The 23,732-nt window shown below is 46.3% G+C and overlaps 1 protein-coding gene across 2 annotated transcripts; it reads left to right on the top strand.

Annotated features, from left to right (window-relative positions):
* Positions 1 to 41: 41 nt before the first annotated feature.
* Positions 42 to 4,915, top strand: LOC123188537 (protein MAIN-LIKE 1). 2 transcript variants are annotated; one of them, XM_044600706.1, is made up of 6 exons: positions 42 to 428; positions 1,715 to 1,765; positions 1,854 to 2,513; positions 3,394 to 3,555; positions 3,671 to 4,048; positions 4,136 to 4,915. In XM_044600706.1, the coding sequence occupies exons 2-6, from the start codon at positions 1,721 to 1,723 to the stop codon at positions 4,613 to 4,615; spliced, it is 1,725 nt and encodes a 574-aa protein (XP_044456641.1). In that variant the 5' UTR covers positions 42 to 428; positions 1,715 to 1,720; the 3' UTR covers positions 4,616 to 4,915. The 2 variants fall into 2 exon arrangements, with proteins under 2 accessions (XP_044456641.1, XP_044456640.1); XM_044600705.1 differs by having other exon boundaries at positions 1,712 to 1,765.
* Positions 4,916 to 23,732: the final 18,817 nt, after the last annotated feature.

Below are 23,732 nucleotides of genomic sequence, written 5' to 3'. Positions count from 1 at the left end.
TTACCGTGTGCCGGATGGCTTTGGCATGCCCCCTACTCCTACTCATCAACAAGAAGCAATCTGAAGGAGAAAGTGGCGAGGCAGCCGTGAGTGGGCGAGGGACGCGGTTGGTTGTCAAGTAGGGCTGGTAGCACCATTCAGGAATTGCCATAAATTTGGACTGCTCTACAGAAAAAGAGGGAGCGAGCTTGCAATGCATGTTGTCCTGGTTGCCACGTTTCGGCTTCACGGGCGTCCACTGGAACCCCATGTCAGCGCGAGCCTTTCCTTTCCCAAAGGAGCCAGAGTCAGGCCAGTCATAATAATATATGACCGCCAAGAGAAGAGAAGAGCAGAGCAGAGCAGTCCGTTCGTCGCCAAAAACCCGCTGGCCGCTGCCCTTGCCCATTCCAGTCTGCACTTCCTTCGTCTTCCTGCGATTCACCCTGGTTTGCTCTCTCCCTCTCTCGATTGTATTAGCGTTTCAGTTCAGTTTCTTTTTCCGTCTAGGATCGTCCTTTTCTTCTTTTTGAATAAAAGGGTTCGTCTAGGATCATCATCTGCTCGTGATTGACTAACTCGACTAGAGTTCCTAATTCTCGTCGTAGATCTCTCCTTCGCCAGCCCCCATTCACTTCTCCTGATTAGGGTTCTCGGGGTTTTGGCCCCCCTTCTTTCCCCCCTCAAGCTTGCGTGCTGCCATGGTGGCGGGGTTTGAAGCCGGAGGATACGCTTGTCCAGCATCTTCGCTCTACTCGAGAAAAAAAAAAGGCTTTACAAGGCGAAATCCGTAATGGCCAGATGCGTTTCTCTGGTATTTTGTGACACCGGTTTCTCATCTTATTTTGCTGCGGTGTACTAAATGGCTGGATCATCTTCTTGATCTGGCGCAAGTATCAACTTAGGGCTTGCTTCTCTTCCTCCGGTGTATAGTCAATTTAAAGGAGTAGTGAATTTCTTACACTAGTTGCATAATAGTGCATCTTTGTGTTTATTTCAACTATGGCCTTCTTTCCAACTCGTTTTTCAAAAAGAGAGCAAAAAAAAACAAAAAACTATGGCCTTCTTTGGCTGGTTGGTTAGTAATAGTACGCTCCTTTTCTTTTACCTTGGGTGTCTGTCGCCTGTCAACCGGTCTGAATCTTATTCTTGTGCCAATGTAGGCAAGGCATATCACTGTGAACACACCATCATGAATAATTTTGCTGACGCCGTATTTCAAGGAGTTGACTCACTGCAGTCGTTTATGCTTTTATGGAATTCTGGTTTCCATGCCATTGTCTTGTCTCACATTCTTGTTGATTACAATCTGTATTTGCTTGCCCTTTTACCATTCAAACTCTCAACAATTGGTTTTGATAATTAAATGCAATTTAAAGGCCAAACCATTGAAAGTCTGAAATCTACATTCTTCCCAACTTCCTGTTACCGCACATCATCTATGCTCTGTTCAGACCTTCCATTAATTTTTTATTCTAACAATAGATCATGTCTCTGATTCTTATTTTGCATACACTTATTACATAACTCTTCAGTCTGCCCCCCTTCCTAAACATTTACTGTAGTTTTGTCGTTGTTGATGTTTTCTCTTTTGGACTTTGTGGTTGTTTTATGGCCTGTAAGCTTTTATCCTCTCATAATATAACACATGCAGCCCTCGTGCATGGTTTGAATTTTTTCTTACCGTGTTTTGTTCCATTTGAAATAACTATGGTGTTTTATCTCTATGCAGCAGAACTAAATGGAATCCTCGGAGGCGGTACCAACAGGCAAAGGTCGCAATCAGGTAGTTATCTTCATAAACCAAGTGACACCAATTTGCCAAACTTTCCTTTGGTTCTTGCATGTATAACATGCGGTGCTTAATCATGCAGGAAGCTCGTGAACTATCACTGTGCCAGACGACGGAGGAGCTCAAGACATGGAATCTGAATGAACGGCAGCAACAGTTAGTCGACGCCAGTGGGCTCGGAAATCTGAAATACATGGGAGATCTGGCCATCAACCGCACTATGCTCAGGGTATTTTGCGAGCTTTGGAGCAAAGAAACAAACACAGCAAGGTTCCATGACTTTGAAATGGCACCATCACTCAGGGACACTGCCTACATACTGGGAATTCCGATCATAGGCCGTGCGGTGACCACCGGGGCTGTGCTCAACATGTCGTCAGAAGAGCTGCTCCTCCAATACCTTGGCCGAGTTCCTGGTTCAAAGGACTGCAGGGGTAGCCGTGTGAAGCTCTCTTGGTTACACTCCAAGTTTAGTCAGCTCTCGGAGCATCCCACTGATAAAGAAATTGCGTGCAAAACAAGAGCATATCTCTTGTACTTGATTGGAGCAACCCTGTTTTCAGACAAAGACAAGGGCTATGTCTCTCCAAAGTACTTACCACTCTTGTCGGACTTTGACAAGGTACGAGAGTACGCATGGGGCACTGCTGCTCTTGCTCATCTTTACAAGGCTCTCTCTGCATTAGCGTCTTCTCACTCTATTGCCAGAAAAAGACTATTCGGCAGCGCCACTCTGCTCATGGTATGTGAACTCTCATTTATCAGGGTCAAATCTTACTTCGGTCATTTTCTTCCAGTTCTATTTAACTTCGCAAACCCTTCTTCTTTGTTGAATAAAATTTTCGCCTTAGGTTTGTGTGAAACAGTGATAATGTTACTGTAGACTAATTTATTTTCAAACAATGGGCACTAGCACGGTAGCACCCATGGCATTTTGATCATTAATGGATGGCAAGCCTCACCAGCGGGTGTGCTGAGCCTGCACCCCACACCGAGTGATGCTCGGTTCTCTAATGTTACTGCAAACAGAAAATAACTATGTATGCATGCACAGTGGAATAAGAGCTGAAAAGGCACAAGTGAGATGATACATTCATACAATTGAAAAAAGGAATTGGATGTTAGGAAAGAATGAAATGCCTTTTGTCCTTCATAGACTCTTTGCAAATAAAGTTGTTTTGGCCTTCTGGGTTCTCGCTCTACTGTTACATTGTGAAAAAAGATTACAATGTATTTTTTTTAGCTCTTAGCATTATGAAGAAATATTATAATATGTTTTTGAGAATATCGATGATGCTACATTCACAGAGAAATATGAACAGGAAAAGGAAAATGTGATCTAATTGCATGTATTTGATATACAGAACATGTATAAAGTTTTCACAATTGGATGTTGTCTAAGAATTTACAGAGCTGCTCATGGTTGACACTTGACACTTCTTAAAACGAGAAAGAATTTCAACAGGAGAATGACAATTGGTAAAAAAAAAACATTGGATGATTGGAAAGAATAAAATGTTTCCTTTTTTTCGAGTATTCTTTTTAAAATCAAGTTGTTCTAAGTTGTGACACTGCTTCAGTATGGAAGTGTTCTAATGTATCTTTTGAGTTTCTGTGCAAAGGGGTGGATATATGAATATATTCCAGCGATGCGCCCTGAAATGGAGGATGATCCAGCACTTGTCGTCCCACGAGTATGCAGGTGGGCCGGGCACGCAATATCCCAACCAGCAAAGGAAGCTTCAGATATCAGAAAAGCTTTCAGTCAGCTTCGAGTTTCAGATGTGAGTTTCCCTTTCGGTAATTCGTAGCCATACTTTATCCTTTGTTAGTTATTATTTATTACTTGGCATTTGGATATATGAATTTATTTCTGATAATGCAAGTATTTTATCTTAGGTGAACTGGGAACCTTACAAGGGTATGGATCCTGCATCTATTCCCAACATCTGCTCGGCACCCGATAGCATCTGCTTCTCCAGAACATGGCTGATCAACTTTAACGTGAGGGAAGTATATCTCCCAGATCGATTTGCTCGTCAGTTTGGTCAAGAACAGCATCCGGCCGGCGATGTTGGTGGGTTCCAGCGACATCAGTGGAACGCGTCAGTGGATTGGAGCCTGGAGTATGCATCAGAGATCAAACATTTCGAGCAGTTGATCAATGCTACTCGTCCTGATCATACAGCAGTTGCTGCCACTTGTAAAACGACTGAGGATGTTTTTACGCCAGCGAGCACGGCACGAGAATTTCCTGGTCTCAAATTGCTTGCAGTGGTAAACTCTGGTCCATAAAGGTAATGCTTATGAGGGCAAGCTTTGTCCACAGTCTAAGTGACCTATCATTCATTCATATAATTGTAGGTGGAAAGCATCAAGAAGGAGCTCCCAACCATCACGCGATTTCTGGAGCAACGGTCACTTCCCGTCGAGGTAGCCACGTCGTTTGCTCGGATCCATGAACTACTGGAGGATTCTCACTTGAAGGAAGGAAATGCCGCAGTGGATGCTGGGGGCGAGGGGACCTCTGAGTTGACTGCACCGCACCCTCCTGCCATTCCACCGCATGGGCCTGTGCCTGATGAAGCGGTGCAGAACGGCAGCGATCATCCTGCGCCGGAATGCTGTGACAAGCCGACGGGGGAGGAGGAGGAGGAGGAGGGAGACGGCAAGGCGGGGGAAGAGGAGGCATCGGAAGGGAGCGAGGACAGTGAGGAGGACGGAGGCCATAAGGGGCGGAAGCGACCGCCGCTTCGGAGGAGCAATCGAAGCTGCGTGCAGGCCAAGAGGTTCAAGAACCGGGGAGGGAAAGGGTCCCAAGCCTCTGACCCCATCGTGCTGTGACTGCTGCATTCATCTGCTCACTCCGTGCCATAATATAAGAGCGTTTTCAACACTACTTATATTATGGGACGGGGGAGTACCATTTTATTGCCGGATATTACATTGCAGTGATTTGTTACGCTCAGATTTATACCGGGACGTCGACGGCTAGATACCCACACGGGCCATTTCCCCTCTTAGCCACTTGCAAGAACTAGTGAGATTTGCTTTGGCTGAATAAGAGTCATCGGTAGCTGAATAATGTGAGCGAAACGAGCTATTAGAGCATGGTTAATAGTATAGCCAACTTGCTCTTAGTCATTAACTTCTTTTTTCGAGATATGCCAATGACGTATCGTATTTTTATAAAAAGAAGAAAGCATTGTTTATAAAAACCCATGGTAGGATGCAAACATCGCAACAGGTACATCAACACCAACCAAAAAAGAAAAGGCCTACTCTCCCACGAATCTAGTTAACCCCGCTACTCTAACTCCGGCAATTTTTCATATTTTGATCTATTCCAAAATTTGCTGCACCAAACTAGTGGGTGTTCTAACTTGCTCAACTCAATTGAACACTCTTGCGTACCTTTGTTTCCAGAGATGCCAAGCGGTTGCAATGACGAACGAGTCAAAACCCCTCTTGTCCATCTCGCGAAAGTTTGCACGGGTCCTCTCCCACCATTCCATGAAGGAGTCATCTTCCTTCGGGATGTGTATGTTAACCCGCAAGCTGTCAAAACAACCATGCCACACCCGCCTCGCGTAAACACGTTGTGCCAATATATGTATGGTCCACGGTGTCCTCCTCCTGAAGACAAGTGTAACAAGCAGAAGGAGCATCCGGAAGTACATGCCTGAAAGCGCACGTTATCTCCCAGATGGGAGGGTGGGGTGGTGTGAATGAGAGATTTTTAGAAATTCGTCAAACTCTGAAGAATTTGACGAAGACCAGAGGGGGGTGAATGGGAGATTTTTAGAAATTCGTCAAACTCTAAAGAATTTGACGAAGATCAGAGTGAAGAAATAGAAACACAAGGGAAACTAAGTCATCACAGAATCAGAGTACATGCAATCAGGATACGTAAGAGTGAAGAACATGCAATCATACAATCATGAAGAATATGAACTGAGGAAATGAAAGATAGAGTGATGAAATTCTTCAGTTTAAATTCGTCAGAGCATAGATCACAAATTCTTCAGCGGTGGAATAATGTAAAAGAGGGTGAGGAATTTGAAATCAGGTTGGCTCGGTGAAGAAAATGCAATTTGGTAGACTACTTCCAGTTGCTGCATCAACTGTACGTCTGGTTGAGGTGGCTGAGTCGCAACTCAGAGGACACACAGTCCTTACCGTATTCCTCTTGAGCTAAGCATACCTCGCCCAATCACTCGTTGTAAGTCTTCAAGGTAGACTTCCAAAACCTTCACAGACTTGTTCACCGGCACACTGCAATGACTCTTGGTGTACTCAGAACTTGACGCCTAACCGTCTGGAAGAATAACAATCTTCGAAGGTAACAGGCGTCGGATCACACAGATCAATCTCTTCAGTGATGCTCAATCACTTTGGCTCTGGGTTTTTCCTCACTTAGGATTCTCTCAAAGTCGTCAGAGGATGGGTTGCTCTCAAATAACAAGTGTCAAGTTCTCTTGGAGCAGCCAACCAACAAGTGGTTGTGGGGGGTGAGGGAGTCCTGGACTAGGGGGTCCTCGGGGTGCCGGCTCATCTCACGTGGGTCGGATTGTTGGGCCGCACCATGTCCGGACCGAAGACACTTGTGCCTTGGTGTGTACCCCAAGTCAAGATGGAAGATCCGGTGTTTCCTTGATGTAACCGATTATCTATAAACCCTAGTACCCCTGGTGTCTATATAAACCAGGGGGTTTAGTCTGTAGAGGCTAGGAGAACAATTGCCATCCTACTAGTTGGGTTTAGTTCCTCCGATCTCGAGGTAGATCAACTCTGTAATCCCCATATACACAAGCAATATAATTAAGCTGGATGTAGGGTATTACCTCTCAGAGAGGGCCCTAACTTGGATAAATATCGTGTTCTACGTCCCTTGTTCCCCATCGATCCAAGATCCACAGTTCGGGACCCTACCCGAGATCCGCCAATTTTGACACTGACATTGGTGCTTTCATTGAGAGTTCCGCTGTCAGATCATCAAAGGGTTGATGGCTCTCCTGATCATCGGAGACGGCATCAAACACTAGGGACATCTTCATCCCGGGCAACTTTTCGCGTTCGGCAGCAACTTCCTGCACGCCGACTCGACTGGTCATCTCAACTAGGTCGACATCTTCGCCCCCGAGCAGCAAGTCAGGTTTGGCAACCTTGAGTATGTCACCGACGCTCGGGGCGATCTGATATTCACGGGCTTTTTGGCCGTACCTTCAACAAAAACGACCTCCTAAGCATTGACTTTGGGACCTCTCCCTGGTCCGATCTCCGGATCGGCCCCTGCCGTGCTATCGGCCTCGAGCTCAGAAACACTACCCACGTCTGAAGACCAGGAATCAATCCTATCCGGACTCTCCCTCCCTATTGTGGAGTCGGCCTCGAACCTTCAGGGGATTTCGGCGTCCGAAGATGGGGATCCAACCCCAGCCGAACTCAGCTTCTTAATTATGGATGCGGCTTTGAGCCCCGACACTGGCATGGTGTCCGAAGATCAGGGTCTGGCCCTGGCCGAACTCATGCCCCACTCCACTATCACGACAGGGGTCAACCTCGAAGAGGCCTCATACACCGACCAGGCCAACCTTGCCTTACTAAATGAGGCGCTGGATCAGACCCAGATGATGACTATTGTTGACGGCCAGTCCTCGACTCACGCTCAACGGAGCCTTGAGGCAGGCCATAGGGAATTTTACGTCCCACCCACCACCCACCTCATAGCCACTATCAAGGACTTAACCGACACGCTGGATTATGCCTCCGAGGAGGATGACGAGATGGACGATGATGGCGAGGCCACGGCCCCTCCCGCCACTGGCCGATGGACGGCCACATCCACCCACAACATTTACATGGTGGACACCCCCAAGGACGAATGTGACGGCACCAATGGTGACGACACCCCCAGAAGGGATAATAAACTAGGGGAGGAGCCCCCCAAGCGCCGGAGGCAATGATGACGCTCCAAGGGGCGACGAAGCAGGGAAAGTAACACGGGCACCGCAGGCGACGACACCCTGGACAATGCGAAGACCTCGGTGACCCTGCCCCCAAACACCAATCTGATGGCTTAGAGGGGCATGAGGGTCAGCATACTCCCGATGACCCCAATGATTCCAAAGATAGCAATTATATGCCCCTCTTCGAAGAGGAGGTCAGCCTTGGACCTGAGGACTTTATCGTCCCAGAAGATCCATTGGGGCAAAAGTGATTGAAGCAACAACTAATGGCTACCACGCGAATCTTGAAGAAGAAGCAACAACAGATAAAAGCCGAGCAAGACACCCTCAATGACAGTTGGACGAAAGTCCTAGAAGCTGAAGACGGGTATGGCTATGAACAACAGACAACGAGCTACCCCAAGCGCAAACTATTGCCACAATTCGACGACGAGGCCTTCGAGCCCGTACCGCCTAGACGGACTCAAGGTGACCAGCCCGACCGCCCCCCCTTGAGGAAGGGACATGCCGTCTGGAGAGCCCGAATACTCACCTGCTCCCCCTCACCATAAAGGCAAGGAGGCGGCACAACCAGCATATCAATACAATCAGCGACACGATCTGACCGCTAGAGTGGGTTAGTCAATGTCCATTTACGGATCAAGAGACTACCCTCACGAAAGAAGAAACAGATACCAAGCATGGCTCGACCAAAACGATAGAGCTCCGATCAACGCTGGGCACGGATGGATTCTTAGGTTCGACGCGACGTGGCACGAATAAGGGGCGCCACTCACCCAGTGTGCTTCACGGATGAGGTGATGCAGCACCAATTCCCAAAAGGGTTTAAACCCATGAATATCGAGCCATACGATGGCACTACAGACCCGGCCGTGTGGATCGAGGACTTTCTTCTCCACATTCATATGGCACGAGGAGACGACCTTCACGCTATCAAATATCTGCCATTAAATCTCAAAGGACCAGCCCGACATTGGTTGAGCAACCTCCCCGAAGACTCCATAGGGAGCTGGGAAGAGCTAGAGGATGCCTTTCGAGCCAACTTTCAAGGCACCTATGTCTGGCCTCCGGACGTTGATGACTTGAGCCATGTGACCCAACAGCCCGGGGAGTCAGCTCGATAATTCTGGAATCGGTTCCTTACTAAAAAGAATCAGATAGTTGACTACCCGGATGCCGAAGCCATAGCTGCGCTCAGGCACAATATCCGGGATGAATGGCTCCCGCCAGCTTGGCCAAGATAAGACAAAGGCAATGGCGGCTCTTACCTCCCTTATGACCCGCTTCTATGCCGGTGAAGATCGTTGGTTGGCTCATAGAAGCACCAACCCAGAAGATCCTGCCACTTCGGAAGTCCGGGACAGCAATGGAAAACCATGCCGCAACAAAAAATAAGCGGCAACACAATGGCACCAAGGCCAATGACACGACAGTAAATGCCGGATTCCGTAACTCCAAGTCAGGGCTGAGAAAAAAGCCCTCTAAAGGAAATCAGGATGGACCCACCAAGTTGGACATTATCTTGGACAGGCCATGCCAGATACACGACACCGCAGAGAAGCCCGCCAATCACACCAACCATAATTGTTGGGTAATTAAGCAGCCCAGTAAAGCAACAGCCAAAGACGCGGGCAAAAGCTCCTGCGGTGAGGATGACGAGGAACCTCGCAGGCTGAACAATGGAGGACAAAAACAATTCCCTCCTGAGGTTAAAACAGTAAATATGATCTATGCCACTCATATACCCAAGAAGGAGAGGAAGCATGCACTTCAGGATGTCTACGCCATAGAGTTGGTGGCCCCGAAATTCAGTTGATGGTCGGGATGTCCGATCACCTTCAATCGCAAGGACCACCCAACCAGTATCCGTCATGGTGGATCGGCGGCTTTGGTTCTCGACCTAATTATTGGTGGCTACCACCTTACCAGAGTCCTTATGGATGGCGATAGTAGCCTCAACCTGATCTATGAAGATATAGTAAGGAAAATGATAATTGACCCGTCAAGGATCGACCCCAGCGGCACCACCTGTTGGGAAACGTAGCAATTCAAAAAATTTCCTACGCTCACGCAAGATCTATCTAGGAGATGCATAGCAACGAGGGAGAGTGTGTGTCTATGTACCCTCATAGACTGAAGGCAGAAGCGTTTGACAACACAGTTGATGTAGTCGAACTCCTAGCTCCGACTGATCAAGCAGCGAACATACGTCACCTCCGAGTTATGTACACGTTCAGTGCGATGAAGTCCCTCACCTTCTTGATCCAGCAAGGTGCCGAGGAAGTAGATGAGGTCCGTCAACATGACGACATGGTGATGGTGATGGTGAAGTGATCCACGCAGGGCTTCCCCTAAGCACCGCGAGAATATGACCGGGAGTGTAAACTGTGGAGGGAGGCACAACACACAACTAACAATTGATGTTATGTGTTCTAGGCGCCCCCTCCCCACATATATATAGGTGGGAGGGGGAGGGGAGCGGCAAGGGTGCGCCCCAAGTAGGAGGAATCCTACTTGGGGTCCTCCCGAATTCGGCCTCCCCCTTCCATATTTTCGGAGGGGGGGGGGAAGGGAAGAGGAAGGAGAGAAGGAAGGGGGGGGTGCGAACCTCCTCTTTCCCTTCTCCCACTCGGCCTCCTTCCTTGGGGGGCACTACAAAAAAATACACTTCTGTGATGATACGTGTTTGTCACAGTAGGTCGCTTTTTTTGTCATGCATGTACATCCATGACAAATTTATGACAGAATCAAGATAGTCATACCTGTGCTGTCGTAGAAGTGTTCCATGACATTACCAAAATTATCATCACGGAAGTGTCCACTTCCATGACGATAAATCGCGCGTCACAGAAGTGCTTTCGTCAAGGGTGACCGACACGTGGCATTCACCGTAACGGAACGCCGTTAAGCTATCGGGTCGGGTTTTGGATCCGATAACCCGTTAATAGCCCCGACCAATGGGGATTTTCCATGTGTAAAATCATCATTGGCTAGAGGAAACACGTGTCGGCTCATTGTCGGGACAGATGTCATCCACTCACTGGACAGAAGGCGCCTATGATACGTCGACACATGGCACGGCCCAACAAGTTTAAATGGGCCGACCCAACTAAAGGACCACAAGATTTTGCGGACCATAATGGGCCGGCCCAGCTAAAGGCCCACGAGATTTTGCGGACCATAATGGGCTGGCCCAGCTAAAGGCCCACAAGATTTCGTGGGCCATAATGGGCCGGCCCAGGTAAAGGCCCACAAGATTTTTGTGTGCCATAATAGGCCGGCCCAGGTAAAGGCCCACAAAATTCTTGCGGATCATAATGGGCCGGCCCAGCTAAAGGCCCACGAGATTTCGTCGACATTAATGGGCCGGCCCAGCTATAGGCCCACAAGATTTTGAGGACCTTAGTAGGCCGGCCCTTAACTGGCTGCCATGTTTTGGGCCAAATGCCGGCCCATATTTGATACGGTCTATTAATGGCCTGCCACGCTCCGGGCCTAATAGTGGCCCATATGAGATCTGGCCCGTTAAAAGCCTACCACGTTTCGGGCCAAATTACGGCCCAGATCAGGTCCGACCCTTTAAGAGGTTTTGGGCCTAATTATGGCCCATATCAGATTCGGCCCGTCCACTGGACACTATGCTTTTGGGCCCACTTGCTAAAGGCCCACTTAGTAATTCGGCCTCATATTAGTTTTGGCCTGTTAATGGCCTGTTTAACATTTCGGCCCTATATTAATTTCAGCCTGTTAAAATCCCATCATATAGTTGGGCCTAACTACGGTCCGGTTTGCATCCAGCCTGCTCGCAGCTGATATCTGATTGGGCCAAACAAGGACCAAGACAATTTTTCGGCCTGTTAAAAGCCCGTGATTTGATTCGCACAATCATGGGCCGGGGTTCATTTCGGGCTGCTGCCGGCCCGTGAGCTGATCGACACGTTTCAGGCCCAGCCTACATCGTGATTGCATGACGGCCCGATTATGTACCTTAATTTTATGGGTTGGCCGGTTTACTGCGAAGACAAGATATATATACAGTAAAATAACTGCAGCATCATGAATAAGAAAAAACCTATACTATACAATAAAGAAATTACGACATATTACATCCACTGGGCATCAAAGTTCACCACTATGATAATAAAGCACAAGCAGACAACAGATTACATACACTGGGCATCAAAGATTGCCACAAGTGCAAATAAACACGCCGACAAAATAATATACAAAACCGACATCACTTCAATAGAGTTCAAGAAAGGTTAGCCCTGCTGGGGAGCTGCAACGCAAGCAGCTGAGCAAGATGATAAGACTGCGCTTGTTCAACACTTATATCTTCCTCACTCTGAAAGATAAACAAGCAGACAGATGACAGGTTTTGCATATAAAAGTATCAGTGCTGACAATTTATCACATTTCTTACTGACGAATAAAGTGACACAGTTTAAAATTTCATTAACACAATATGGTATTGTTTAGGTCAAGACATGACAGGAAATGACATTGTGAAGGAGTTGGCAACTTCACGACACCACTGGATTGCAGATCAAGAACTCATAAGTATCAATGGTTAGTGTGCTGTCAATTTATACCATTTCAGATTGGCAAATAAAGAGACAGTTTAAATAATAGTAGAATGATATGACATTTTTCATAGTTAAGACATTGCAGAATATGACATTGTGCTGTAGTGGGTAGGTTCACCACACCACTGGATTACAGATGAAGAACAGAAGCATACATGCAGTGCAAAAGAAGATCACTTGCTCTGTATAGTTTAATTTACATGGTATGAAGAAGGAACTTGGTTGTACAACTGAAAACTTAAATTGAGAAAGGACGAACTTTTGTTTATGAACTACATATAATAAACTTTAAACAAGCAATTTGATGCAAACACCAAAAATAAACAGCTGTTGCAGTCATGCCTAACCAAATATATACAACAAAGTTTGAAGGCTTGAGATGGACAAACTTACATTATTGGTGAAGACAGGCTCTATAAAGGCCTTGTCCATGCTGATGGGGGGGCAATTCAAAAAGTTTACCACAGAATCTTCTTCAAAAGCATTGCCTTTATTCTACATTTTGGTAAGAGTAAATATAGATGTGATAATATACAAAAAATGGAGAATATTTAAGATAAGATGAAGAGTGATGCTACATAACCAAGTAGCTATAAATGTAAGTGCAGCGATACAGGCAAAAGGTACAACCAAGAGCAATGCACAGCTAAACTTCTTCAGTACCAACCTTATGGTAAGAGTAAATATAGATCTGACGTGTAGAAAATGGAGGGAAAAGGAAAATAAGCTGCAGAGTGATGGTACATGAACAACTACCTGTCATTATAAGTACACTGATAAAGGACAACATGTACTTACAAGAACAATGTAGAGCTAAAAAAACATTGGCATTGGATATATTCTACACTAATGTAACCATTCATACTGAAAGTGCTAGTGATCGACTAGAGGGGGGGGGTGAACAGGCGATTTTTATGAAAGTCTTCAAAACATGGAAGTTTCGAAGACAAATGATAGAAATAAACGTATTACCATGCAGTGGAAGGTAGACTACACTAGGCAAACCATAGTCAAGTATTCAATGAAGTGAAAGCACAATGACCAATAGCAGCTAGGCAGTAAGGATCAGGTAGGAAGATATTGTGAAGCCAATCAGAACAAGCATTCACTCAGTGAAGACAAAAGATAATGCACTCATACAATGACTTCACAGGACCAACAGTAAGTAAAGGGAAGGGAAGGATGAAACCAGTGACTCGTTGAAGATAATGATTTGTTGGACCAGTTCCAGTTGCTATGACAACTGTACGTCTGGTTAGGGAGGCTGAGATTCAACTCAGAAGACCTCGTCTTCACCTTATTCCCCTTGAGCTAAGGACACCCAGTCCTCGCCCAATCACTCTGGTAAGTCTTCAAGGTAGACTTCCAAACCTTCACAGACTTCGTTCATCGGCGATCCACAATGACTCTTGGATGCTCAAAACACGATGCCTAACCGGCTAGAGGATTCACAGTCCTCAAGTGTAATAAGTCTTCAGATCACACAGACAGGAAGACTTAAGTGATGCCTAACACTCTTTGGCTCTGGGTGTTTAGGGCTTTATCCTCGCAAGGAATTCTCTCTCAAAGGCTTCGAGGTGGGTTGCTCTCAAACGACAAAAGCCGTACTCTAACTCTGAGCAGCCAACCGTTTATGGTTGTAGGGGGTGGGCTATTTATAGCCACTAGGCAACCCGACCTGATTTGTCCGAAATGACCCTTGGTCACTAAGGAACTGACACGTGTTCCAACGGTCAGATTTCAAACACACACGACAACTTTACTTGGGCTACAAGCAAAGCTGCTTATCCAACTCTGGACAAGATTTGCTCTCATAGTCTTCACTCGAAGACATAGGATTTTGGTTAAGCATCACTTCAGTCATTCTGACTGGTTCACTTGGACCCCACTTAACAGTACGGTGGTTCCTATGACTCAACAAAGAAGAAAAAGAACGACGAAACAACTAAGTCTTCGCGCTCCATAGTCTTCATGCGATGTCTTCTCTTGTCATAGTCTTCAATGTGAATGTCTTCACATACCACCTTTGACTTCAATGTCTTCATTCATTTTTAGGGGTCATCTCTGGTAGGAAAACTGAATCAATGAGGGACTTCTACCTGTGTTATCCTGCAATTCTCACAAACACATTAGTCCCTCAACCAGGTTTGTCGTTAATACTCCAAAACCAACTAGGGGTGGCACTAGATGCACTTACAATCTCCCCCTTTTTGGTGATTGATGACAAACTGGTTGAAGTTTTCAACGGGGAATAAAATGTGTGAAATCGTAAAGGATAGGGTATTGTCTTCATAAGTTGCAAGGGCTCCCCCTGAAGATGTGCATATAAGTAATTTGCTTTTGGAATGCAAATGCACATGGCAGGTTGTACTTGTGGAGATCCTCTTCAACTTATGATGACAAGTCATTATGCAAGATATGATGTAACGAAGATAATGACAAGCATAATGAAAAATGGACGTCTGCAACATGATCTAAGTGCGGAATTTATCGTCGCACATGCGGAATTTATCATCGCATCACAGAATAGGAAATAAGTAGCAGACGACCATCGAGTTTAAGTGTTACAACTCAAAGAACCAAATGTATTGAAAACGAGAGTTGTAAGCACTTGGCAAAAGTAGCAAAAAGTAAATTAACCACCCATATGGACCCGCTTGAAGACTATCAACCCATATGCTTCTCCCCCTTTTGTCAGTGAGGACCAAAAAGGTTTGAAGACATAGAGCGCCTACTCGTTCCCATGAGGTGCAGGCGAAGCAGCAGGGTCGTCGTTGAGATCGGGTGGTGCAGAGGAACTTGGTGCAGTGTCGACACACGCTGAAGTTGGAGGAGGTGAAGTTGCATCATCTTGGTCATCGATGACTCTGGCATTTACGGTCGCAGCTGAGGACGAGTATTCAGAGTCTTCAAGTGAGGGAGTCCGACGCAAGTGAGCATTTCTGGAAGGAGTTGAGTGAAACTTGAAGCGTTCGGTGAAGCCATCGTCATGCAGATCAGCTTCAGCACCGAGTAGGGTCAAACTCTTCCATGACCTCCGACAGGTTTCATGAGTGACAAAGGCATTCTTGGTGGTCAGATTGCGAATGCGGTTGACATCCACCAAGAGGCTTTGCATCTGACGCTTAAGCCAGTCGTGATGTTTATCCTGTTTCTACTGCAGCGCGACGAGAAGCTCTCGGTCATTGAGGACACGAGATTGTCTTTGAGGCCTTTGCGCAATGGTGCTACCAGTGGCATCAGTTTGAGCACGAGGGGCACGTGTGTTTCCAGCAAGGGGATAAACACGAGACACTGCTGGAATTCCTTCAATGGGCTGGGTGAAGCTTTGGTGATCAGCATTGTGAAGATAAATGGGATCCTTAGCAGGCTCTAGGTAAATGGCTTCAACTGACAGATCAACCTCGGGCAAGAATATAAGATGATTGCGCGCAGACGGCTGATAGTTGAAAGCCGAGTGACGCTTGATCAGACGCATGACCCATGGAGCATAGAATTTCAACCCGAAGATGTCAGAGCCAGACGCAACCAACTGCCTGATGAAGAAGTCTTGAGCATTGAAGCTGATGCCATTGAAGATATAGAAAACCAAAGTCTTCATTGCTCCTTCAAGCTTCACTGCAGATGAGTGTCCTTTGACAGGCCATAGAGTCTTCCTGATGATGTGGTAAATGGTGCGAGGCAAGTACTCTAGGTCTTCAATAAAGAACTCAGATGGGTATTCAGCGTCATGAGGCAAAGGCTTCATCATGCTCAGCATTTGACTCATGTTGGGTTCTGGCTTCTGAAAGATGCTTTCCAAGGCATTTTGATGTTGTTGACAACCTGGTTCATAGTATTCACCAGGAGTGTGCAGTCCTGTGAGCTCAATGATATCAAGAGCTTTAGCTTCATGATGGACATTGCCTGTCATCCACTCAAGGACCCAAGTCTTCGGATCCCTGTTGTAGCCTCGAATATGAAGAGTGGCATAGAATTGAAGCAACAATTCTTCGTTCCAGTGCTCCTTGTCAGTGATGAACCGCAACAGACCAGCATCTCTGAAACAGTCCAGTGCTTCTTTGAGGCAGGGCAGACCAGCTATAGCTTCAGAGTCGAGGCGCATATGTGGAAATATGCGCCCCTGATTGTATAGGACACATGAATAGTAGCTGCGCTGCTGATAGCTCTAGAACCGATCTGAGGAAATGCGCGGTCTTGTATAGGGGTTCTTGGAGCTGTTGAAGAAGGTATTATGTGCCACGAAGCCATTCGCATTGAAGACCCCAGGTGAAGTGGCAGTGCCTGGGAATCGTGGAAGTCTTGGCTTGGGCTTTTGGACTTGAGGCCTGTGCTCAACATGGTACTCAAATTGTGGACCAGCAGTAGGCGGAGGAGTCAGAATGGGCCATCGAACCATAACTGGCTGACCACGATCAAATGCCAGCTCCATTGTGTGAGGTCTTGAAGGGGGAATAGGGGCATTGGCATTGACTTCTGGCGCCTCATTGGCTTCGGGCGCCTCATTGGCTTCAGCCATGACAACGTCATTGGCGTCAGCGGTGATGTTGGTGGCCACCTCAGGGTTGTTAACCTCCACTTCAGAAGCTAGAGGGTCGGTCACATTCTCCTCGAGAACAACATCTTGGTGAGACGGGGGTGTAGCAACTCTTGGGGCTTTTTCTTCATCGGTTGATGCAGCCGGAACATCTTCAACCATTTTGGCTTCGAATTCAGAGACAGTCACAGTAGGAGTGGCACTGGAAACACTTGACGTGCAACAGATTGGTGGTGCACTTCTCCTTCTAGAACGCTCGAAAGAGGGACTTGAGGCCTTGGTCCTTTGCGAAGCCTGTGTAACACTGGCGACATCATTGGAGATGGAGTTGGCTGGGCCTCAAGGTCATCTTCTTCTTCTTGCACGGGTGGTGTGACTTGCTGTTGGGGAGTACTCGGGGTGTCTTGTTGTTGTGGGTGATCAGCCCATGATGCATCCTGAGCAGTTGGCGTCAGAGGACGACCAATGCTGATGAGTTCGATGTCCGTAAGCACAGGCCATGATACCAATTGGTGCTCGATCTGAGGAAGGACTTCATCATCTTCAACATTGTCATGATGACCAATGTCTTCAGCAGCGGTGGGGTCAGCTGCTGGAATGTCTTCAGCTTCAGGAACCTCTGTGGAAGCAGGCTCATGAACAATCAGTTGGCGCTCGTGGTGTTTAGATGTAGGGCGAACCATTGAGATAGGTTCAACAACTAAGGGCTCTGTGGGAGCAGCCCGATCCTTCTTGGTTTTGCGCTTCTTCTTAGAGGGAGCGACATCAGAAGCTTCAGGATTCTTCCTCTTTCTAGCTTCAGCCTTGGCAGCCCTTGCCTTCTTTAATTCTGAAGCCACTGTGGGGACCTTAGGCTTCGAGCCTATCATACTGGCTGGGAAGACAATGGGATGTGCTTCCTGCCTTGTTGCTTCGGGTTCGGCCACAGTTGGCTTCTTCTTCTTCTTTGCAGCCATCCTAGGATCGATGCCAGGACGTCCAAGAGCCTTGCGCTTCTCAGCCTCATTGTAGGCTTGCACACACTTGTCAGCCAGGCTCTTCATGCGCTCACGAGAACCTTTAGCTTCTTCACGCTTCTTGAGAAAGGCTTCCTTGAGCTCGTGCAACATAATCTTGAAGTTTTTCACATCTTGCACACTGAGCTTGGCCATGTGCTTCTTGAACTGAGCTTTCTCATAGTCGATCTTTTGCTTTAGTTCAACGATGCGCTGAGCTAGATCTAGCTCAGAAGCAATGGCGCCAGTGAAGGCGACACTGAGGCCAATTGGAAGTTGCAGATCTTCAAAGCTGAGGTTGGGCGTGTCAAACCACTCATCAATGAAGTTGTGGATGATTGCCACGTCAAAGAGAGGCAAATCATTGAAGATTTTTGCTTCTTCCTTGCTCTTAATCAGTTGCTCAAGAGCGTCATCTGCAAGATCTTCATCGCTGGACAGATCAATGGCGTCGTTGCACAGAATAGCAGCAGCAGTCAGTTCTTGGCTGGCGGGTTGCAAGGGCATCTTTACTCTCGAGGGCTTGGAGATGCGTGGCAAATCTTCAGACTGCACACTGTGTTCAGGAGGTGCAGTGGCCAGAGGCTTCGCACGTGAGATTTTTGGTGCTGAGGTAGACTTTGAAGCTTTAGGCTTCTTCAGTTTCTTTGGCTTCGGCGGTGCAGGCGCTTCATCAGATTCAGCGTCATTTGCAGGCTCATCCACGGCTGTCCCTTGAACCATGATATGAGTGATGACACCTTCCAGGTTGTAGAAGGGCCCAACAAGATTGGGCTCAGCTTCGCGGGTGCCATCGGCATGGGGAGCAGAAGGACTAGGGTTGAAGTCTAGTCACAATGACTTCTTGTTTTGCTTAGCCGAATTCTTGGCAAACTGGAAGTTGCGCTTGAACAGATTGTCGTCACGACACCATAGCAATGACGATGGGTCTGCATCCGCAGGCTGTGGTCCACAGACCATGTAGGGATAGAAGCCTTGTTCAATGGCTTCATCTCTGGACCTGGGTTGAAGATTTTTGTATAGGATGTCTCCCCATGGTCGCTTGATGGCATTCTTCTCAGCATATTCTTGGGTCACAAACTTGTACTTGAACCATTGCTCGGCCCAGTATCTTCGAACCCATTGGATTCGTGTCTTGCGCTGATTGTAATCCTCTTCTGGATCTGTCTTGTACAACTCTGAGAGGTCATCAGGCAGATCTCTTGATGTTCCCCCTCGACGTTGTCTGCCACCCTTCCTTGCTGATTTCTCTGTAGCCATGAACTTCAAACTGAATGGCTTCAAAACGTTCAAATGTTTCAAAGGCTTCCGCTTGCTGGTCAAATAGGAACTGGCTTTGGGAGAATTTATATGATTCTGTAAGAATTCTGCAAATGAATGCAGACTATGAGAACCAAAGGATTCTCCCACGGACATGTACCTGTGACAGCATTAAGGTGCGAGGGAAGGGGAAGAGGTCATATGCATTCTTAGAAGATTTTGAAGATAAATCAGTTTAGAAGACATTGACCTCATAGTGCGAAGACATTCACTCATAGATAGAGAGTTGGTTCCAGATTTGCACGAATCCACGAATAAGTACAAGTGAGGAATCTAACTACTTTGTGAAGCATAAGTGAACATGCTAGGCATATTATGAGATGCAGTATGAAATAGATCCAACTTGTGTGAGCAGAAACTGCTTGTGGTAGAAAGTGATGAATCTATAGGATCAAAGGGGCCGTAAAAAGGAAGTTTTATTTACCACACAAAGAACTGCTAGATGGAGTGGGAGAGGAGGCCGAGCAGTTCGATCGTCCATGCTCTAACTTGGCGATGGAGGACACCTACGGCGACGGCGGAGAAGACGATGTCCGCGGCCGGCGTGAAGACGGCGTCAGTGAGGTCGCGGCAGCTAAGCGCTTCGTCGCCGGCGTCGTCGAGGGCTAGTGGTGGCGCTAGGGTTTGTGCGAGAGTGGAAGAAAGGACGGCACAATGTTATTACACAGGTGCCCCTGGCGATTCACATCTGAAGGGCACGTGGCTATCATGCAACATATCGGAGGTTGTTCCACGTTCCCACGCACGCCTGGATTGTCGGGTGGTCGTTCCCACTTCTCTGGGTTTCAGGTGAAAGGATTTAGCATTGAAAACAGACTTAATGTTTGTCTGTGTATCTTCTGCTGACAAGGACACAGAGAAGATATTCGACAATTTCAATAGAATGCATATGATTTGGAGAGATAGAGTTTGAGATAGAAAGCATAGAGAGGTTAGGGTCCGATCACATTCACTTAGTTCAAAAGATTCAACAAGAAGACATAGCTATAAGTGAATGCTGTAGAGGATAGAACACTAGTATATATATATATATATATATATATATATATATATATATATGAGAAAGACAATCAAATCAACATAGTGAAGATAATCATGAAGACAAGTTGAGATTGAAGCCAAACCAAATGTGAAGACATACCAGACGTAACACCATGAGTGAAACACTTCAAACAGAAAAATTTGGTGGTGGCGTTACCCACCGTATAGGAAGTATTAGACCCAGACACTGCGCACAATTATCGTGGCGCTCCGAAGTCAAATTCCACATTAATGTATTCACACTTAAAATGTAAGTCTTCATTGATTGAAGATATACTTTACTTCGTGTGTTGCACATCTAAGTCATCAATATGCATAAGTGTTAGGATGTGTGCCTGATCACAGGACATTTGAGGATTCCAAGATATTTAGCTCACACCGTAACTTGCAAAACCTCTTCTCATCCAAGGGCTTGGTGAAGATATCTGCCAATTGCTCTTCAGTGTTGACGTGTATGATATCAATATCTTCCTTCACAACATGATCTCTGAGAAAGTGATGACGAATTTCAATGTGCTTTGTCTTCGAGTGCTGAACTGGGTTGTTGGCAATCTTGATGGCGCTTTCGTTGTCGCAGTAGAGTGGCACTTGCTTCAGATGAATGCCATAGTCTTTGAGTGTTTGCTTCATCCATAGAAGCTGAGCGCAGCAAGATCCAGCAGCAATGTATTCAGATTCAGCAGTGGAGAGAGATACATAGTTCTGCTTCTTTGAAGACCAACATACAAGTGATCGTCCCAGAAAATGACATGTGCCTGATGTAGACTTGCGATCCACCTTGTCACCAGCATAATCAGCATTCGAGAATCCAACCAGATCAAACTCTGAGCCCTTTGGATACCATAGTCCTAATGTTGGGGTGTAAGCCAAATATCGAAGAATTCGCTTCACAGCTAAGTGATGCGATTCCTTTGGTGCCGCTTGGAATCGAGCACACATGCAAACACTAAGCATAATATCTGGCCTAGATGCACATAGATAAAGTAAAGAACCAATCATGGAGCGGTATACCTTTTGATCGAACTCTTTACCATTGTCGTCGGGACCCAGATGATGTTTGGCTGGCATTGGCGTCGTGTAGCCTTTGCAATCTTGCATCCCAAATTTCTTCAGGCAATCTTTGAGGTACTTCTCTTGAGATATGAAGATGCCGTTGCGTTGCTGACGTATTTGAAGACCAAGGAAGAACTTCAGCTCACCCATCATGGACATCTGATATTGCTCTTGCATCATATATCCAAACTCTTCACTGTATTTCTGATTGGTGCAGCCGAAGATAATGTCATCCACATATATTTAGCACACAAATAGTTCACCATCATATGTCTTCATGAAGAGAGTGGGTTCGAGGGAACCAGGTTTGAAGCCTTTGCTCTTCAGGAAGTCTTTGAGTGTGTCATACCAAGCCCGAGGGGCTTGTTTGAGGCCATATAGTGCCTTGTTGAGCTTGTACACCATGTCAGGATGTTTTGGATCTTCAAAGCCAAGCGGTTGTGCAACATACACTTCTTCTTCAATCTTGCCATTGAGAAAAGCGCTCTTCACATCCATTTGATACAGAAGAATGTTATGATGATTTGCATAGGCCAGCAGTATGCGTATGGCTTCAAGTCTGGCCACAGGAGCAAATGTTTCATCGAAGTCAATCCCTTCAACTTGAGTGTAGCCTTGAGCAACGAGACGAGCTTTGTTTCTGACAACTTGACCATGCTCATCTTGCTTGTTGCGATATATCCATTTGGTGCCTATTATATTGTGCTTGCGAGGATCAGGACGCTTAACCAGTTCCCATACATTATTCAGCTCAAACTATTGAAGCTCTTCTTGCATAGCTTGAATCCATTCGGGTTCCATGAAGGCTTCTTCAACTTTCTTGGGTTCAGATATTGAGACAAATGCAAAGTGCCCACAGAAATTTGCTAGCTGTGTTGCCCTTGAACAAGTGAGTGGACCTGGTGCATTGATGCTATCAATTATTCTCTCAATCTGTACTTCATTTGCAACATGAGGATGTACAGGACGAAGATTTTGCTCTTGCTAATCATTGTCATCGTTAAAAGGATTGTCTTCAGGCTGAGCATTGTCTTCAGTTTGATCAGGTGCGGAGATGATAAGTTCCTCTTCAGGCTGAGATTCAGATGGTATGATTTCTCCAGTTCCCATAAGTTTGATTGATTCACTGGACGGAACTTCATCTAGCACATTTGGCAGGTGCTCTCTTTGTGAGCCGTTAGTCTCATCGAACCACACATCCACTGTTTCAACCATTTTATAGTGAAAAAGGTTGAAGACTTTGTAGGAGTGCGAATCCTTTCCATATCCAAGCATAAAACCCTCATGTGCTTTTGGTGCAAATTTTGAAGTGTGATGTGGATCCTTGATCCAGCACCTGGCACCAAATACTCTGAAGTAACTGACATTTGGCTTCTTGCCAGTAAGGAGCTCATAGGATGTCTTGTTGAGAAGCTTGTGAAGATAAACACGGTTGATGATATGGCATGCAGTATCAATGGCTTCAGGCCAGAACTTTCTTGGAGTCTTGTATTCATGAAGCATCGTCCGGGCCATCTCAATAAGTGTTCTGTTCTTGCGTTCCACTACGCCATTCTGCTGCGGTGTGTACGAAGCTGAGAATTCATGTGTAATGCCCAAAGTATCAAGATAAGTGTCTAGACCAGTGTTCTTGAATTCAGTGCCATTGTCACTTCTGATGTGCTTGATCTTGACGCCATAGTTGTTCATGGCTCGATTGGCGAAGCGTCTGAAGACATCCTGCACTTCTGTCTTGTAGAGGATTATATGCACCCAGGTATATCTTGAATAATCATCAACAATGACAAAGCCATAGAGACAAGCAGTAGTAGTAAGAGTTGAGTAATGAGTGGGACTGAAAAGATCCATGTGGAGCAGTTCGAAGGGTTGAGTCGTTGTCATGATTGTCTTCGAGGGATGCTTGGCCCTCGTCATCTTTCCTGCTTCACATGCACCGCATAAGTGTTCTTTCTTGAACTTGACGCCCTCGATGCCTATGACATGCTTCTTCCTTGCAAGGGTGTGGAGGTTCCTCATGCCAGCATGCCCTAGCCTCCGATGCCAGAGCTATCATTCAGAAGCTTTTGCTAGAAGACATACGGCAAGTTGTGGTCCTGCTGAGAAATCTACCACGTACAAATCATCTTTTTGATACCCTTCAAACACTAGAGACTTGTCAGATTCCATTAGAACAAGGCAATGATATTTTCCAAACATCACAATCATGTTTAAATCGCAAAGCATTGAGACAGACATTAAGTTGAAACCAAGGGATTCAACAAGCATGACTTTATCCATGTGTTGATCCTTTGAGATTGCAACTCTACCTAGACCCAATACCTTGCTTTTACTAGTGTCAGCAAATGTGATGTGACTTTTGTCAGATGGACGTAAGGTTGAGTCCATGAGAAGGCTTCGCTTGCCAGTCATGTGATTAGTACACCCACTATCAATAATCCATTCTGAAGCAGCTGGTGTCGT

This window comes from Triticum aestivum, chromosome 2A (assembly GCF_018294505.1).
Source record: "Triticum aestivum cultivar Chinese Spring chromosome 2A, IWGSC CS RefSeq v2.1, whole genome shotgun sequence".
NCBI classification, from domain to species: Eukaryota; Viridiplantae; Streptophyta; class Magnoliopsida; order Poales; family Poaceae; genus Triticum; species Triticum aestivum.
This window is presented reverse-complemented; position numbering and strand designations above follow the sequence as displayed.

What these genes read in the sequence shown, in the direction of transcription:
- LOC123188537 (XM_044600706.1), top strand. Translation starts at nt 1,721, where the DNA reads ATGGAATCCTCGGAGGCGGTACCAACAGGCAAAGGTCGCAATCAG. An exon ending in GTCAGCTTCGAGTTTCAGAT is followed by an intron (nt 3,556 to 3,670) that starts GTGAGTTTCCCT and finishes ATTTTATCTTAG; the next exon opens with GTGAACTGGGAACCTTACAA. An exon ending in GTCTCAAATTGCTTGCAGTG is followed by an intron (nt 4,049 to 4,135) that starts GTAAACTCTGGT and finishes ATATAATTGTAG; the next exon opens with GTGGAAAGCATCAAGAAGGA.